General features: G+C 48.3%; 1 protein-coding gene across 2 annotated transcripts in view; it reads right to left on the bottom strand.

The window, feature by feature from the left end:
* MOB3C (MOB kinase activator 3C) overlaps nucleotides 1–16451 on the bottom strand; it is a 54198-nt gene that overhangs the window by 24972 nt on the left and 12775 nt on the right. For both annotated transcript variants that reach the window (XM_029618484.1, XM_029618486.1), the window contains exon 2: nucleotides 11902–12438. In XM_029618484.1, coding sequence (XP_029474344.1) covers nucleotides 11902–12319 — 418 coding nt within the window. In that variant the 5' untranslated portion in view covers nucleotides 12320–12438. The remainder of the gene's footprint in view (nucleotides 1–11901; nucleotides 12439–16451) is intronic.

Genomic DNA, 16451 nt, shown 5'->3' with positions numbered 1-16451 from the left:
GCAGAAAATCACCAGACCAGATGGGCCTGGAGGTCTGAGTTATGAGTTTCTGCTGGGCCTGATTTAAAAAAAAAAAAAGATGAGCAGGAACATCCTCTCCTAAATCAGATCCCGTCTGTATAGGAACACTGTCAGATGTAATTAATTGCATTCAGGTACCTCCCGACCCCAGAGGCATTATAATCCAAGTTTGCAGCAGAGGTAATCGATTGCCCGGGGTCGCAGGGAGCAGCAGCAGGATTTGAAGCCAGGCTTCCTTGCATTTCAGCCTCTGGCTCTAATCCACATAGGCAGCCCTACACAGAGACACCGCAGAGACGGTTCCTGCTCCATAGAGCTGACAATCTAATCAAGACAGAAATACAGGGCCAAAGAGACGCTGGGGCTTTTATTTGTAAGGAAATGGCTAAAACCAATGAGGCTCTGAGTGGGAGAGTGAGGGGTTAAGATTTAAAAGCAGCCTCCCACAGGTGGGTTCTTAGACTGGAGCATGACGGGCGCCAACCAATTTCCAGTTTCCAGGTGTCGCCCGCTCTTATTTTCTCACCCACTCCCCACCTCTCGCTCTTGTTGCTAAGCAAACTGCGGCCCTGCTTCCCCGTCACAATGAACCCTCCATGTAAAGGACATGAAAGGCCCGAGTAGCCTAGCAACGTGGAAGATAAATAATTTAGAGACGCCATCCAAGGCTGTGCATCCCCTTTGGGCTGCAGGAACACAGCAGTAAGAGACACAAAGCTGCTGGCAGAGCTCAATGCCCGCCTTAACCCCAAGGAGCTGCAAAACTCCTCCAGCGCCCGCTTCTGCCTGAAGCTCCTCCAGGTTCCCTCTTCTACTGTACCAGCAACTCCAGCCACACTCTTCAGGAGCTCAGCTGGCTCGCTCCTTCCTTCCAAGGCTCCCGTATTTCCTTTCTTTCTTGTGCTGTTTTATTTGGAAAGATGTTTAAAATAAAAGCTATGCATCCTATACTGCCCTGTCTCCTGTTTTAAACTCCCCCCTCTACGCATGGGAGGTCTGTGCTGGATTTATGATTTGTACGCATCGGGGAGACCCCTGCATGGGGGCTCTGATGAAGACTCACACTTCAGCTGTCCGTGCCGTATTCAAACGTTGCGCGTCAGCTTCCTGGTACAGCCAGTGAACTAAGCTGCTCTGTAAACGGTGAACTCTGCACTGCCGCTTCCATTATGAGACCTTGGTACAATGTGGAGCGGGGCTTGAGGGGATAGGACACGGATGATCCAATATCCAAAAGGCAGAAAGAATGCATGCAGGGCTGCTGCTGGCTTTTTTTGCTGCCCTGTATAAACAATCACTGTGCTGCCCCTCGATTTATTCAGGCTCTGTCCTGGGCTTGTCCGAACAAAAAGCTCAATTCCCTCCAGCAATCTCAATTTTTAAAAACTGACACCCGCCCCGGGGAACCCATGGTCAAGAGAAGAGTATGAGGTAACCTAAGCAAACCTTACAGCCTTACACACACACACACACACATTCCTCCACTCCCACACCCTCTAAGAACATAAGAACATAAGAAATTGCCATGCTGGGTCAGACCAAGGGTCCATCAAGCCCAGCATCCTGTTTCCAACAGAGGCCAAACCAGGCCACAAGAACCTGGCAATTACCCAAACACTAAGAAGAACCCATGCTACTGATGCAATTAATAGCAGTGGCTATTCCCTAAGTAAAATTGATTAATAGCCATTACAGACACACATAATTCAACTATGCATTTATAACAGATTTTACATGAAAAAGAACATTCAAAAGTACTGAGGCAAAATATCACTTACAACCTGCACATTATATTTACATGCACTGCTGATAACAGCACAAAAGATACTTGGAACTCATATGGAATTAGACCTTTTGTAATGTGTGTTGGGTGTGGGCTTGGCCCTCAGAAAGCCACAAATAAACGGAATTACCATTACAATATAGTAAACTTCCCATACCAAAACAATCCTAACTGCCAGCACTCAAACAGTAATAACCTTATCTATGAAAAGGTAACACTGCACATTTTACACCAGGCCCTAGAACACCAATACACCTCCTATTAGGAAAACAGAACAAATCAGACTGCTATAGATCCTTACACAGAAACTACACGCCAGCAAAATAGCTCACCTTGGTCACACATGCAGAACACAGACAAACCCTGTCTAAATACAGAAGAGACCAGACAGTATAAACAGAAACGTGCTGAGAAGAACTGAACTGGAACCCACAACAAGTCAGCCTCTACATGCAGAGCAACCATGGAAAAACAGAGACATTACCATTCTTCATAAAACATTAAATAATAAAATAAATAAATATAAAACAGCAATCATAACAGTAAAATCATATTCATAAAAAGAATATTTCAAACCAGTTAATGAATAGAATAGCCAAACATTCTCAAACACCAATAAAATATTTCAAAACAGCAGACACATCAAACACTAAGCAATAATTAAAACAAATAAGGATAAATAAAACCACTCTTTCCATACCTGGGAACTTTAATTTCCAAATGCCCTGACATTATCGTGGCTTAATGAGGGAGAGGAGGGGAAGACTCACACACACACATACACAACCCAAGCAGGCTCCCATTCACACACACACACACACAACTCTATCAGGCTCCCATTCATACACACACACACACACATCCTTTGCAGGCTCCCATTCACACACACACACACACACACACACACACATCCTTTGCAGGCTCTCATTCACACACACATGCACATGGAGGCAGGCTTCCTCTCTCGCACACACACCCACATAGGCAGGCTTCCTCTATTTCACATATATACACATACAGGCAAGCTCCCTCTCTCACACAAACACACACACAGGCAGGCTTCCTCTATTTCACATACATACACACACAGGAGGCTCCCTCTCTCACACAAACACACACACAGGCAGGCTTCCTCTTTTGTACATATACTCAAGCACATAGGCAGGCTTCCTCAGTTTTGGCTGCCAGTGAGTTGGGTTCTGCCAATAGCGCCACAGCCTTCCCCCTCCTCAGGTGTGCCGCCCCACGCAAATCCACAATATGCACAGCCAGTCGCACCAGGCCTTAATACATTTTAGAACAAGAAGTCACAGGTATTGGACCTTACAGTCCCAGGCACACAGCGCAGGTTAGAAACTCGCCAGCAGCCTTGGACGCTTGCTCCTCCTGCTTGCAATATTTCCAGCTCGCGCTCCTCCTTCAACGCCTTTTAGAAGCTGGAAGGAAGCGAAGGTGCTGCTGGGTGCACGTGTTCGAGGATATTTGTGGCAGTGGGTTGGACTCCCGAGGCTGTCCAGGGCTGAGGATGCCGCAGCCCCAGCGTTCACCGGCCCCTGGAGGAAGGCAAGCTCAGTCCTTGTGCAATGGGGACAGTTAGAGGCCAGAGCCAGCCCGAGGTCTGCGGGAAATCCCTGGGGAGCTGGGAATGAAGGCTCAGGGCACCACTGCCCATAGGAGGCTGGTTGTGATGGAGCAGGAAGCCCAAAACAGGAGGAGGGAACTGCTGGGTAAAAAAAAAGAGGGCATTTTCCAAGTTCAGTCAGAGAAATCTCGGAAGGGGGTTGGTCCGTTTTAATGGGAAAATGGGTCCAGTTGGCAGTTTTTGTGGTCTCTTCATGGGTTCATAAAGTCTGCTGGTGGTGTCATTGATGAGTTAAATGACCTTCCCTCCCCCCTTTCCAGGCGTGCTGGATCATGTGGCAGCACCACTGGGCCATCGGGCCAGCCCCAGGTGCTATGTTCAGTGCATCATCACCTTCTGAAAAAGTTATCTCCCAAAACTGTAAAAAAAAAATAAAATAAAGCAAACAGTTCTCCCCCTTCGGTCCGGTCCCGGTCAACAGTAGGAGGGGTGAGCAAGGTCCTGGGACCTCAGTGCTGGCTCTTTTGGAGCGGGAGGATCAGTGCCCTCTCTACGCCATGCAATGCTGTGAAACGTTACGAGCCTCGTGGTTGCCTACGAGCCCTGTAATGCCAGGTGAGCAGCTCGCTGACTGCGCTGCATCCTTACGAAGGCACAGGAAAGCAGCATCGTGGCCAGCGGCAGGCAGAGGCAGGCGCCCTTTTCTCAGATAAACCCCACTGTTTATTTCATTTCATTTCTTACAAATGCTTATTTCCTTCCCTCTCCAGTGCGCTGGGCAGGGAACATATTAAGATAGAGAAAATCAAAGGTGAGAGAGACGTAAAAACAACAACACATCAGATCTGCACAGAAGGACTTGCAAACCGCAGAGCACGGGGTCAGTAATAGCTCAGCATTGATATCAGCAATAACATTAAATTGCAGAGGTTTGTACGCACGGCCTTGAAATGGCCCGAAGGAGGACACTAGGTGGGTTGCTGTAAAGTCGTCTTTGACCAGGAAGGTTGTAAGGTCTCCTTGACCTCTTGCTGCCGTACGCTGTGTACTGACAGACGATGCTCAGCCCTGCTGCACAAAGAGATGGGATTTCTCCAAGATGTTGATCAGATGAGTGGAAGCTACGAGCCGGGGTGGAGCGGCGAAGCGTGACACTGATGCAAGGCCACTCTCTAATGTCAATGAGTGGAAAGCTAAGATTGCTTTCTAGCCGTGGAGATCGGGAGTGCAAATGATGAAGTGCTCAGCGGGCACCAAGCCGGCGAGAGAGCAGGGCTGGCGTGGCTGAATTCTTTGCATCCTTATGGCTGTTTCAGATGATTCCTTTAGTTTTTATTTGTATAATACTTCCCCCGGCCCCACCTAGAATCGAACAGCAAAACTGCCGGAGACACGTATCTGTATATACACGTGCACACACGCACACATACACACACACGTACACCTGCACACACACACATACACACACACACGCCCTCTGTGTTGCCTTTCTAATCCCAGCTCTGCCACTGACCCTCTGGTGATGCTGGGCATGTCATTCTGCTTCCTTGGGCTTCAGTTCTAATCCCAGCTCTGCCACTGACCCTCTGGTGAAGCTGGGCATGTCATTCCGTCTCCTTGGGCTTCAGTTCCAATCCCAGCTCTGCCACAGACTCTCTGGTGAAGCTGGGTATATCATTCTGCTTCCTTGGGCTTCAGTTCTAATCCCAGCTCTGCCACAGACTCTCTGGTGAAGCTGGGCATGTCATTCTGCTTCCTTGGGCTTCAGCTCTAATCCCAGCTCTGCACTGACTCTCTGGTGAAGCTGGGCATGTCATTCTGCTTCTTTGGGCTTCATTTCTAATCCCAGCTCTGCCACTGACTCTCTGGTGAAGCTGGGCATGTCATTCCGCCTCCTTGGGCTTCAGTTCTAATCCCAGCTCTGCCACCGACTCTCTGGTGAAGCTGGGCATATCATTCTGCCTCCTTGGGCTTCAGTTCTAATCCCAGCTTTCTGCTCTTTCTATGCGACCTTGGAGAGGTCACTGTCTCCCTGCACCTCGATCACTGACTCGGTGTGACCTTGGATGGGTCACCGTCTCCCTGTTCCTTGGTCACTGGCTCTCCGAGTGATCCAGGACAGATCACTATCAGTTTACTCTGCTGTAATTTGGTAGTTATGATCTGAGCATTGGAATGTGCTGTCAGATACTTCTCCCCAGAGCTGGCTGAATGTGTATTGATGAGCTGTTGTGATTGAATACCCTAGTGAAATCCTGTCTGCATGAAAGCTGTAATCTGACTAGTTACACTATCAAATAAAGACATAAAACAAACATTTTTGTTTCTAAAAATGAATCGACCTGGAATGACATTAGCTAGATCATATGGTGGCGAATTCTGGAAGATGCAGTTGGTTTGATGTATTGCATGAATTTGGATGGAAGTGTACAGCAATCTCTACCATGCATATCTGAGGCCTTAAGGGCAGAGATCCTGAAGTGGACACAGCTGCATAACATGTGGATGGAGGGGGTGAGGGAGATGGCTCAGAATCTGGGGGATGTGTTTTAGCAGCACTGGTTTCCTCTTTCCTCTACGTGCTTCTAGTCCTTGTCAGGGGAGTACCAGTAGGCAGCTATTGTAAGGAGAAAATTCAGGGTAAATTCCAGCTGTGTGTCAGCTGATTCAGCTTTCAGCAGAGCAGAAAGTTGTTTGTTATGTGCAGAGGTTTCTGCTTTTTGGAATTCTTGGTTTTATGTAAATAGTTGGATATCTGGACATTCAGCTTGCTGCATATTTTCCTCAGCTGTTGGAAGCAGCTGGTAGAATATTGGGTTCTGTTGCCCCAGAGAAAGTGGTTTGCACAGCTTCGCTCTCCTCCTCTGTTGCGGCCCCTCAAGCTGGATCCATAGATCCTTCCCCTTCCCTTCCCTTCCCTACTGCCAGGGATCGAGCCCCTTACCTCAGAAGTCCTTCCATGCATACACCACTCTCTCAGTGAACAAATAATTCCTTGTGTTACTCCTGAATCTACCCCCTTTCAGCCTCGGTTATTTACACTTTTGGATAACAGAAGGATTAGGGGGCACTCCATGAAGTTAGCGTGTGGCACATTTAAGACTAATCGGAGAAAATTCTTTTTCACTCAACGCACAATAAAGCTCTGGAATTTGTTGCCAGAGGATGTGGTTAGTGCAGTTAGTGTAGCTGGGTTCAAAAAAGGTTTGGATAAGTTCTTGGAGGAGAAGTCGATTACCTGCTATTAATTAAGTTGACTTAGAGAATAGCCACTGCTATTACTAGCAACGGTAGCATGGAATAGACTTAGTTTTTGGGTACTTGCCAGGTTCTTATGGCCTGGATTGGCCTCTGTTGGAAACAGGATGCTGGGCTTGATGGACCCTTGGTCTGACCCAGTATGGTAACTTGTTCTTCTGTGTTAGAGAGTCTCACTGGGCTAAGGTCTCCTCTCCAGGAGCCAGGTCGTGTGGGCAGCTTTTGTTTTGCAAGCATTCCAGAGGTTCCTGAAAATGGCGACTGAAAAAACCGATCCTGACTCGTTTGTTCTTCAAGAGCTGGAGGCAGGAGCACTGTACACACAATCACACCTGGAGATGGGATCTGCGGTATCTCAACAGGGCAGAATGGATGAACCAGGCAGATCAGGGCTTCTCAAACGGATACCGGGGACCTCACAGTTAGGGATTCAGGATTTCCACGTAAATATACATGAGATAAAGTTGCATATCTAAGCAAGTTTCTGTCAGGCATACTCTTTGTGGATATCCTGAACACCTGCTGGCTGTGACATCCCCAGGACGGCTGTAGGAAGCCCTGAAGGAGATCTAATTTGCTGACAGCTACTGTGTTACTTTTCCCCCTTCCTCCCCTTTCAGACTGACAGGTGCCCAACCTCTGTTGCTAAAAATATGAAATTAAATAAAAAATGATCAGGCCCCCCCCAACTGTGGTGATAAAGTCCATTTTCTCTAGTTTTAACAATTCGAAGGAGCCCAACTAACTCTCCCTAAAGCACAATGCACCAGGCAATACATTGCTGCCCAGCCAACCATGGTGATGCTTTCCACACCACAAGTCACTGCTCTAAAAGATCAGAGCAGGATGGCAATTAGCCTGAATGTTACACTGTTCCTGCTGACAAAGCACCGGCTAACTGAGAACATCTATCGACACCGGGACCAGGCCTACCGAAGAAGATGAGGCTGTTGATCTTGGCGTTCATCCAACGCTTCCTTATCCAGAGGAATCTGGCATTAACCTTTCAGTCACTACGAGCTCTGCTTCCACCTGATGTCTTTACAACCGCGTCACAATAGCATGTGGTTAAATTAAAGATTAAAAAGATAAAGCAACTAAACAAGGCAGACCCTTTTTTTTTTGTGTGTGCGTCGTTATATGTTGTCATATTGTCTTCCTTAAGCACATTTGATGACAAAGCTTCTTGGGAAGGGTGGATAAAAGTGGTAACAGAGGGGGAGATTGCAGACCAACCAGTCTAAGCTCAGTGGTGGGAAAATCAACTCAGGCTCTTTCAGGTGAAAAGGTAGAAAAGTGCGTAGAATTCAGCGGGAGCTGAGGCGGCATGGTTTTAGCAGAGGAAGATCGTGCCAAGCAAATCCGACCAGTTTCTGTGTCTGGGCGACGAAGGACTTGTGTCTGGATTTCAGCAAAGCTTTTGATCCGTCCTGCATAGAAAGCTGATAAACTCACAGCCGCCTACGGGAGGGTCCAGAGCTGGTGGACCGGATTAGAAACTGGTGGAGTAGGAATGTGTCACCCATCTGTTTGGAAACTTTGGGTCAATTCGGGGAAGGTACTGGGAGGGGGATGAGGTGAGGCTGGATATGGGATGGACCCGGAGGAAGAGGATGCATTAATATCCTTGATGTTACAATCTTTACTGAGTGGGGAGAAAATTGAAAACGTATGGACTGTATGCTCGATGTTTCCTGGGGTGCATAAGTAACAATCACGCGCAGGGTATTTGTTAGATTTTATTTCAATAAAAAGTTTGAAGATAGAAACTTGCTGAGTGATGGATGCCAGAGGGTAATGGTAAATGGAATTTCTCTGAGGAAAGGAAGGTGTTTTATCCAGCGCCCCAGGGATCAGCCCTGGGACCAGCTCCGTTCAATATCTTTATGGGTGATAGTGGACGTTGCGCTTCCTGGCCGCGTTGGTGCCGCGACCGGGCCTGCTCACCTGGTGCGCCCGTCTACCAGCTCCTCACTCACAGACTCCGCCAGCGCTGCTCGTCCACGGCACACCCGGGAGTCTCCAGGCCCATCGGGGCCTTCTTCCTCACAGCGCTCCTTGCATCGGGGCTCGGCGTCCTCCACGGCGTCGGCCCCGCCCCCTAGCGTGTGCAAGCGGAACTCCCGGACGTTTAACAGGGCCAAGGGCGGGAAACTCATCCACGGCGCACCCCGATGACGTCACCTGAGCCCTGTATATAAGCAGGGCTCAGACTACTGCTCTTCGCCTTGGCAATCAGGTCGACACCGTTGGTGTGATAGTTTGCCTCTGTTCCAAGTGTCTCCTGTTCCAGCGTCTCCTTGTTCCTGTGTCCTTCCCAGGTAGTACCTATCCGGACTGACTTCTTGGTACTGACCTCTGCCTGCCTGACCATTCTCTTGCCTGCCACCTGGAACTGACCACTGCCTGCCTGACCACTCTACTGTCTGCCGCCTGGAATCGACTCTCACTTGCCTCAACTACGCACGGACTGATTCTGGTAATGACCTCTGCTTTGGCTGAACTCTCTTGGACTGTTACTCTGGCTCTGATCCTTGCGCTTCACTCTGACACTCTCTTCTGGCCCCCGGTGACCACTGGGCCAACGTACTTGGATAACAACTGTGGCTTCCACGTGGCTGGACCTGCAGGCGCTGCCTGTCTCATCCGGAGGACCTCCCTGAACTGTTGCCTATCCGAGGTCTCCGGAGCTTCCGGTTCAGGTCCAGCTCATCCACTCTGCATCAGGCCGCTCACCCTTGCTTGTGGTGGGCACACCTCTCCAATACCTCTCCGGGAGACCACCTGAGGCCCACCTAAGTCCAAGCGGTCCGAGTACCCAAGGGCTCAACCTGCGGAAACCCCGGACTGTTATTGGTGGAGCTCCAGCCAGCCTCTGTCTCCTTGTGTGCTCCGCCTCCTGGTGGCAGCCGCTCTCTGGGTCCGACCAGAGGGCCGTACCAATCCTGCACCAGGCCAAGGGTCCACCTCCAGCGCAACAGTGAAGAGGGGTCAGAAGGAAATGTTTGCCTTTTTGTGGATGGGAGGACACTCCTGAGGGAGTAGACAAAATGCAAAGTGATCTAAGAAAGATCAAGGAATGGCCTAGTGCTTGGCAGTTAAGATTCAATACAAAACTGCATCATTTATTTAGTATTTTTAGCTCAGACCTTTTCAGTGGTCGCTCAAGGCAAATTACATTGCAGGTATAGTGTTTCTCTGTCCCCAGAGGCTTACACTGCAAGTTTTCACCAGAGAGTGATGTGACTTGCAAGTGGAAGAGGCAGGATTTGAACCCTGGTCTCAGCCTACCACTCTAACCTCCAGGTTCCTCCTCTGCTCCAGACACATTCTGCATTTTGGGGATGTAGAAATCCACAGAAGCAGTACAAAATGCAGGGTGAGATACCGATGTACACTAGTTACGACAGAGACCTTGGGGTGATCACGTTGGATGATCTCAAGGGACCGAAACAGTGTGATAAAGTGGTGGCCAGACACAGGGAGAGATATAACCAGCAGATAAAAAGGAGGTGATAATGAGGTCTGACCTAGAATATTATGTTCAATTCTAGAGGCCATGCCTCCAAAATGATGTATGCAGGCTGGAGACAGTCCAGAGAAAGGCTGCTGTAATCGTGCAAGGTCGGTACCAAAAGCCATATGAGATGAGATTGAAACCAAAATATGTATACACTAGACTAGAGGAAAAGAAAGACGGTGAATATATGATAAAAGCATTCAATTACCCTGAAGGAATAAATCAGGCACAGGAAAAGCAGCTCCTTCAGAGGAAAGCAGGATCTAGAGAACAAGGAGTCATAGCATGAATCTCCAGAAAACAGATCATCATGGAACTGGTGGTAGACACATGGCACAGCCTCCGAGGGGAAGGGTTTGGAGAGGCAGAAACGATGATGGGAATGCAGAAAGCCCGGGATAAGCACAGAGGATCCCCAGTTGCAAAGAAACGAGGGGAACGTCAGAGATGAACGAGAGGCCCAGTGGTCCTTATCTGTCACCATATGCTCTGTTTCTCACAAAATAATATTCTGTAGACATAGCAGAGACATTCTGCCATCTGCAGAGATCTTGCTTTAGGAAATGCCTAGCCAATGTGCAGACAAGAAGCAGAAGTCAGTGACTTGGTGCATTAAATCTCTCATGCAGCGCTTTCCTAGAGGTCATAAGAACATGGCATAACGGGTCAGACCAAGGGTCCAACAAGCCCAGCATCCTGTTTCCAACAGTGGCCAAACCAGGCTACAAGAACCTGGCAAGTACCCAAAAACTAAGTCTATTCCATGTAACCATTGCTAATGGCAGTGGCTATTTTCTAAGTCAACGTAATCAATAGCAGGTAATGGACTTCTCCTCCAAGAACTTATCCAATTCTTTTTTAAACCCAGCTACACTAACTGCACTAACCACATCCTCTGGCAACAAATTCCAGAGTTTAATTGTGCGTTGAGTGAAGGAAAACTTTCTCTGATTAGTTTTAAATGTGCCCCATGCTAACTTCATGGAGTGCCCCTAGTCTTTCTACTATCCGAAAGAGTAAATAACCGATTCACATCTACCCGTTCTAGACCTCTCATGATTTTAAACACCTCTATCATATCCCCCCTCAGTCATCTCTTCTCCAAGCTGAAAAGTCCTAACCTCTTTAGTCTTTCCTCATAGGGGAGCTGTTCCATTCCCCTTATCATTTTGGTCGCCCTTCTCTTTACCTTCTCCATCGCAATTATATCTTTTTTGAGATGCGGCGACCAGAATTGTACACAATATTCAAGGTGCGGTCTCACCATGGAGCGAAACAGAGGCATTATGACATTTTCCGTGTTATTCACCATTCCCTTCCTAATAATTCGCCTATAAAATGATCTGCATTCCTGCTCTATAAAGTTTCTAGGTTAGAAGTTTGAGTAAAAGGCCATATTGTATATCAATAAGATTTATACACCTCACACGAACACCTTTTTGGAACGTGGACATTCAGTGTTTGCGATTAGATGCCTGGGATGAACCAGGGTTGGGGGGGTGCATGCTTTTTAATGAAAACCTAATCTCCAGCTCATCAATGTGTTTTAATAGGGTTTGCTCTGGGGCAAACTTCCTGCAAGGCCCCCCCCCCCCCCCCCCCCCCGCTGTGGAAGAGTCCCAGTGCTGCCCCACCGCACATAAAAGCAGAGGCTGGCGAGTGAAACAGGTGATTGGGTGTCTGCCAGAGACCGGACGCTACTTTCCAAGCCCCCCCCCCACTCCGCTCTGCACTAACCTGTTGTGGTAGGGAAGATGCCCTCGTTGTTAATGAGGGTTTCAATCCAGTCCATCAGCATGTTCATGTACTGGGGAGCAGATAACTTGGTGGGCCTCTTGTATTTCTGGTCATCCTGCCAGCGATACTCGTATTTCAAGCCCCCCGACATGACCGGGCAGCTCCTCTCCGTGCAAAACTCCGACATGGTCCCGTAAATGAGGTTGATCCTGTTGAAGAAGTCGACCACATGCACGGCAATCCAGTCGTTGATGTTCTCCCCGGGGGGCAGCTGGACCACCGTCTTCAGGTCCAGGCCTGATTTCAGGGACGCCTGGGCCTTTTTGTACAGCTCGAAGCGCTGAGTTCCTGGCTCAAATTTCTTTCGAGGGCGAAATGTCTTATCCTTGTTGAAAACTTGCTTCAGGCACAGAGCCATCCTGGGCTAGGAAAGCCAGGATGAAAGCGGACCACTGTCTGCGCTGGTAACTCGTCCGCTGGGGAGGAAATCCGGCCTTGAGCCAAGAAGATTGCTTACAGAAGGCAAGTAAATAATTTCTAAGAGATAAACAGACAGAACGGAAGAGTAATTAAAAAAAAACTGTGTCAGAAGAGGAGACTGAAGAGACCTGCCAGGCATACAATTAATTTTGGACAAATAAAAAACATTCCCTATACAACTTGTGTAAAAAGTATCTTAATCACTATTTATGCTGCCAGAATTAAACATGGTGAGAACTTTTGGAGCCATAGGCATTATGGGTATTACAAAATATTCAGCTTAGCTTATGCAATTATTTTTCTATCCGTAGGGGATTCCATACCAATAAAGATATTTGTCTTCTCCTCGGGACATAAATACGATCCTGCTCAAAGCTCACTTGTTAAATGGATAAGCCTTGAACTGACGATGTTACAGAAACCAGTGCTACAACTGTTATTCCATAACGGTTTTCAGTCCTACAGTGTATGGTAACCATCATTACAAGTCCAGATAACGCCTTACGGAGGGCAAATATCATTAATGGAAAATAATGCAATGAACAGGGACGATGCAATTTTCTCCAAAGGAAAATCTGTGCATCTGTGACCCGGAACAGACGCCTCCGTGGTACCTTCCTCTCAAGCCCTCACAGTAATCCTGCCTAATCCTATTCACATGCACGGCCTCCCTCCCTTACAGAACGGGGCCTCTTTAGCATCTGCAAGGCTTAGCCTTGCCACTTCCATTGTTTTTCCAGAGTTAGTCCTGGTTTTATCTCCCTGCACTCAGGGACACAGAGAGTTGCTAATGAGGCAGGACTACATGTCCCTGCATGCAATGGGGTAAAACCAGGACTGGATCGACCTGTTTAGGAAAACGAAGCCAGCCCCAGTCTGAGTAGATGTGCAGTCCGCAGGGCTCTAATTATCGCACAACGCTAGAGACGCTGAAAAAGAGGTGGGAAAGGCCTTTGTTTTCATTCTTGTTTCCCTCCACCCCTTTCAGTCAGTGGGAGATTTCCTTTTTCCAGGGAGGGAGGGAGGGAAGTTTCTCGAGTCTTCCTGAGTCGATGAGATTATTTTCCTGCACCCGTCATCTGCCCGGCCATGAAATCCCTCTTCCCCCACTACCACCACCACCACCAGCTGGAGTCAGGACGCCGGGCTTGAGGGACCCTAGCTCTGAGCCAGCAATCCCCCTCCCGCTTCCGACTGCAGGCTCACGAGCAATGCTGACGCTCCACCTAACCCAGGAGCCGGCAAACGTTTGGCCAATGAGGTCCAAGCAGGGGCGGGGGGAGGGGGAGGGTTCCGGAATCCTAGGTGCATGCGTCATAGCATCACGAGAGGCGCATGGCATGTCACAGAGTCCCTCAAGGGCCAGCATCTGCCGCCCCGTGCAGGATACCCCCATGGTTCTCTCAAGGGTAGTAACTGCCGCTCCGTGCAGTTACCCCCAATGATGACTTGTGATAAGAGGAGTAATATTTATAATCAATAAAAGCAAAGCCACTGCCAAACCCATGAACTACTGCTAGCAACATTTTTATGGGCGAGGAGCCTCTCGATAATTCAGACAGTGCTGATTGACGTTATTTGCTTTGGGACTTCGGGTAGAAGCCATCTCGTGCTGTTTCCCTTCTGTCTGCACGTCAGTACCCCAGACCATAAACGTCAGGGCCCATGCTGGTTGCTGTCTGTATCCAGTTCCCCCTTTTTTTCCCCCCCAACACTGCTGTCAAAGTGGGGAACAATGTTGCATTGCATCAAAAGCATGAAGGCTATTGAATGAGGGTAGTAATCCCCGTGCCTTCTGTTAAGGGGAGTAACTGCCGCTCCGTGCATGTTACCCCCATGCCTTCTGTTAAGGGCAGTAACTGCCGCTCCGTGCAGGTTACCCCCACGTTTCTGTTAAGGGCAGTAACTGCCGCTCCATGCAGGTTACCCCCATGTTTCTGTTAAGGGCAGTAACTGCCACTCCGTGCAGGTTACCCCCATGTTTCTGTTAAGGACAGTAACTGCCGCTCCGTGCAGGTTACCCTCCTGCTCCTCTTCTTCATTTCCGTCCTCATGCCTTTAGGGATCCACAGTGTTTATCCCATGCCCCTTTGAATTCTTTCACTGCTTTTGTCTTCACCACCTCCTCCGGAAGGGTATTCCAGGCATCCACCCTCTCCATAAAGAAATTGTTTCCTGACATTGGTTCTGAGTCGTCCGCCCTGGAGTTTCATTTAGTGACCCCTAATTCTACTGTTTCATTTCTGAAAGAAAAGGCTTGAAATTTGTGCATCATTAAAACCTTTCAGGTATGTGAAGGTCTGTATCCTATCTCCCCTGCACCTCCTCTCTTCCAAGGCTGTACATATTCAGATCCTTCAGCCTCTCCTCATAGGACTTCTCATGCAGACCCCACACCAGTTTAGTAATCTTTCTCTGGACCACCTCCATCCTGTCTCTATCCTTTTTGAGATGAGGTCTCCAGAACTAAACACAGTACTCCAGGTGAGGCCTCACCAAGGACCTGTACAAGGGCATTAGCATCTCCTTTATTTTACTGGTTATTCCTCTCTCAATGCAGCCCAGCATTCTTCTGGCTTTAGCTATCGCCTTGTCACATTGCTTTGCTGTCTTCAGATCTCCAGACACTGTCACCCCAAGGTTTCTCTCTTGGTCTGTGCACATCAGTGTTTCACTCCTCATTATATACAGCTGTTTGGATTACCACACACCAGATGCAGGACTCTGCACTTCTTGGCATTAAATCCCAGCTGTCAAATCATCATTCACTCTTCAGGCTTCCTTAAATCACTTTCCATTCTCTCTACTCCTTCAGGCATGCTCATTCTATTGCAGATCTTAGTATCATCTGCAAATAACAAACCTTACCTTCTATCCCTTCTGCAATGTCACTCAAAAAGATATTGAACAGAACCGGTCCCAGCACCGATCTCTGTGGCACTCCACTTAACACCGTTCTATCTTCAGAGTAGGTTCCATTTACCATTACACGCTGTTTCCTATCAGTCAACCTATTTGTAATCCAATCCACCACCTTGGCCCTCACTCCCAAGGTGCATCCACTCTGTTGCAGATCTTAGTGTCATCTGCAAAAAGACAAGCTTTTCCTTCTAAGCCCTTCTCAATATCAGTCACAAAGATATTGAACAGGCCGCATCCCAGAACTGATTCCTGAGGCACTCCACTTATCACTGTTCTATCTTCAGAGCAGGTTCCATTTACCATTACACGCTGTCTCCTGTAAGTCAGCCAGCTTGTAATCCATTTTACCACCTTGGTACCTCCTTACAGGCTTCTTATTTTATTCACGAGCCTTCTTTGCAGGACCGAATCAAAGGCTTTGCTGAAATCCAAGTAAACCACAACAAGTGATCTTCTTTGATCCAATTCTCTCCAATCAAATAAACCAATCAGATTTGTTTGACACAACCTTCCTCTGGTGAAAACATGTTGCCTGGGGTCCACTGGACTGTAGATAATTCACTATCCTTTCACAGTAACATAGTAGTGATTAGAGATGTGCAAAGCCCGAACCAAAAGGTTCGGGCTTCGTTTTCAGCCCGCCACAGGAAATTTCGTATTTCTCGCAGTTCGGGCCTTTGAAATTCAGGGGACCCGAATTTCGGGTTAGTGCGCACTAATGGGAGTTAGTGTGCGCTAACATTTTAACATTAGCGTGCACTAACTCCCGTTGGTGCGCACTAACCTGAAAAACGAATTTTCTCGAAATTTCGGGAAAATTTGGTTCGGTTTTTGGTTTTCCCCGAACCAGGATGATTGCACATCCCTAGTAGTGATAGCAGAAAAGGACCAAAGGGTCCATCCAGTCTGCCCAGCAGGCTTCTTATGACAGTATCTGCCACACCGTGCAGCAGTCTCCATTACTTGTCCTATCACTGAGGTAAGGCTAACCAGCCTAGTTTCCAGCCTCCTCTCTGCTACCACCTTTGTGAAGCGGGACCACATCCATCTCCAAGGATCTAGTCAACAAATCCTTCAGCAGACCCACCTGGGGTGCATCTCATCTGGTCCCATGGCCTTGTCTACTTTCAATCTTGCTTATTCCGCTC

This window comes from Rhinatrema bivittatum, chromosome 10, assembly GCF_901001135.1.
Source record: "Rhinatrema bivittatum chromosome 10, aRhiBiv1.1, whole genome shotgun sequence".
NCBI classification, from domain to species: Eukaryota; Metazoa; Chordata; class Amphibia; order Gymnophiona; family Rhinatrematidae; genus Rhinatrema; species Rhinatrema bivittatum.
This window is presented reverse-complemented; position numbering and strand designations above follow the sequence as displayed.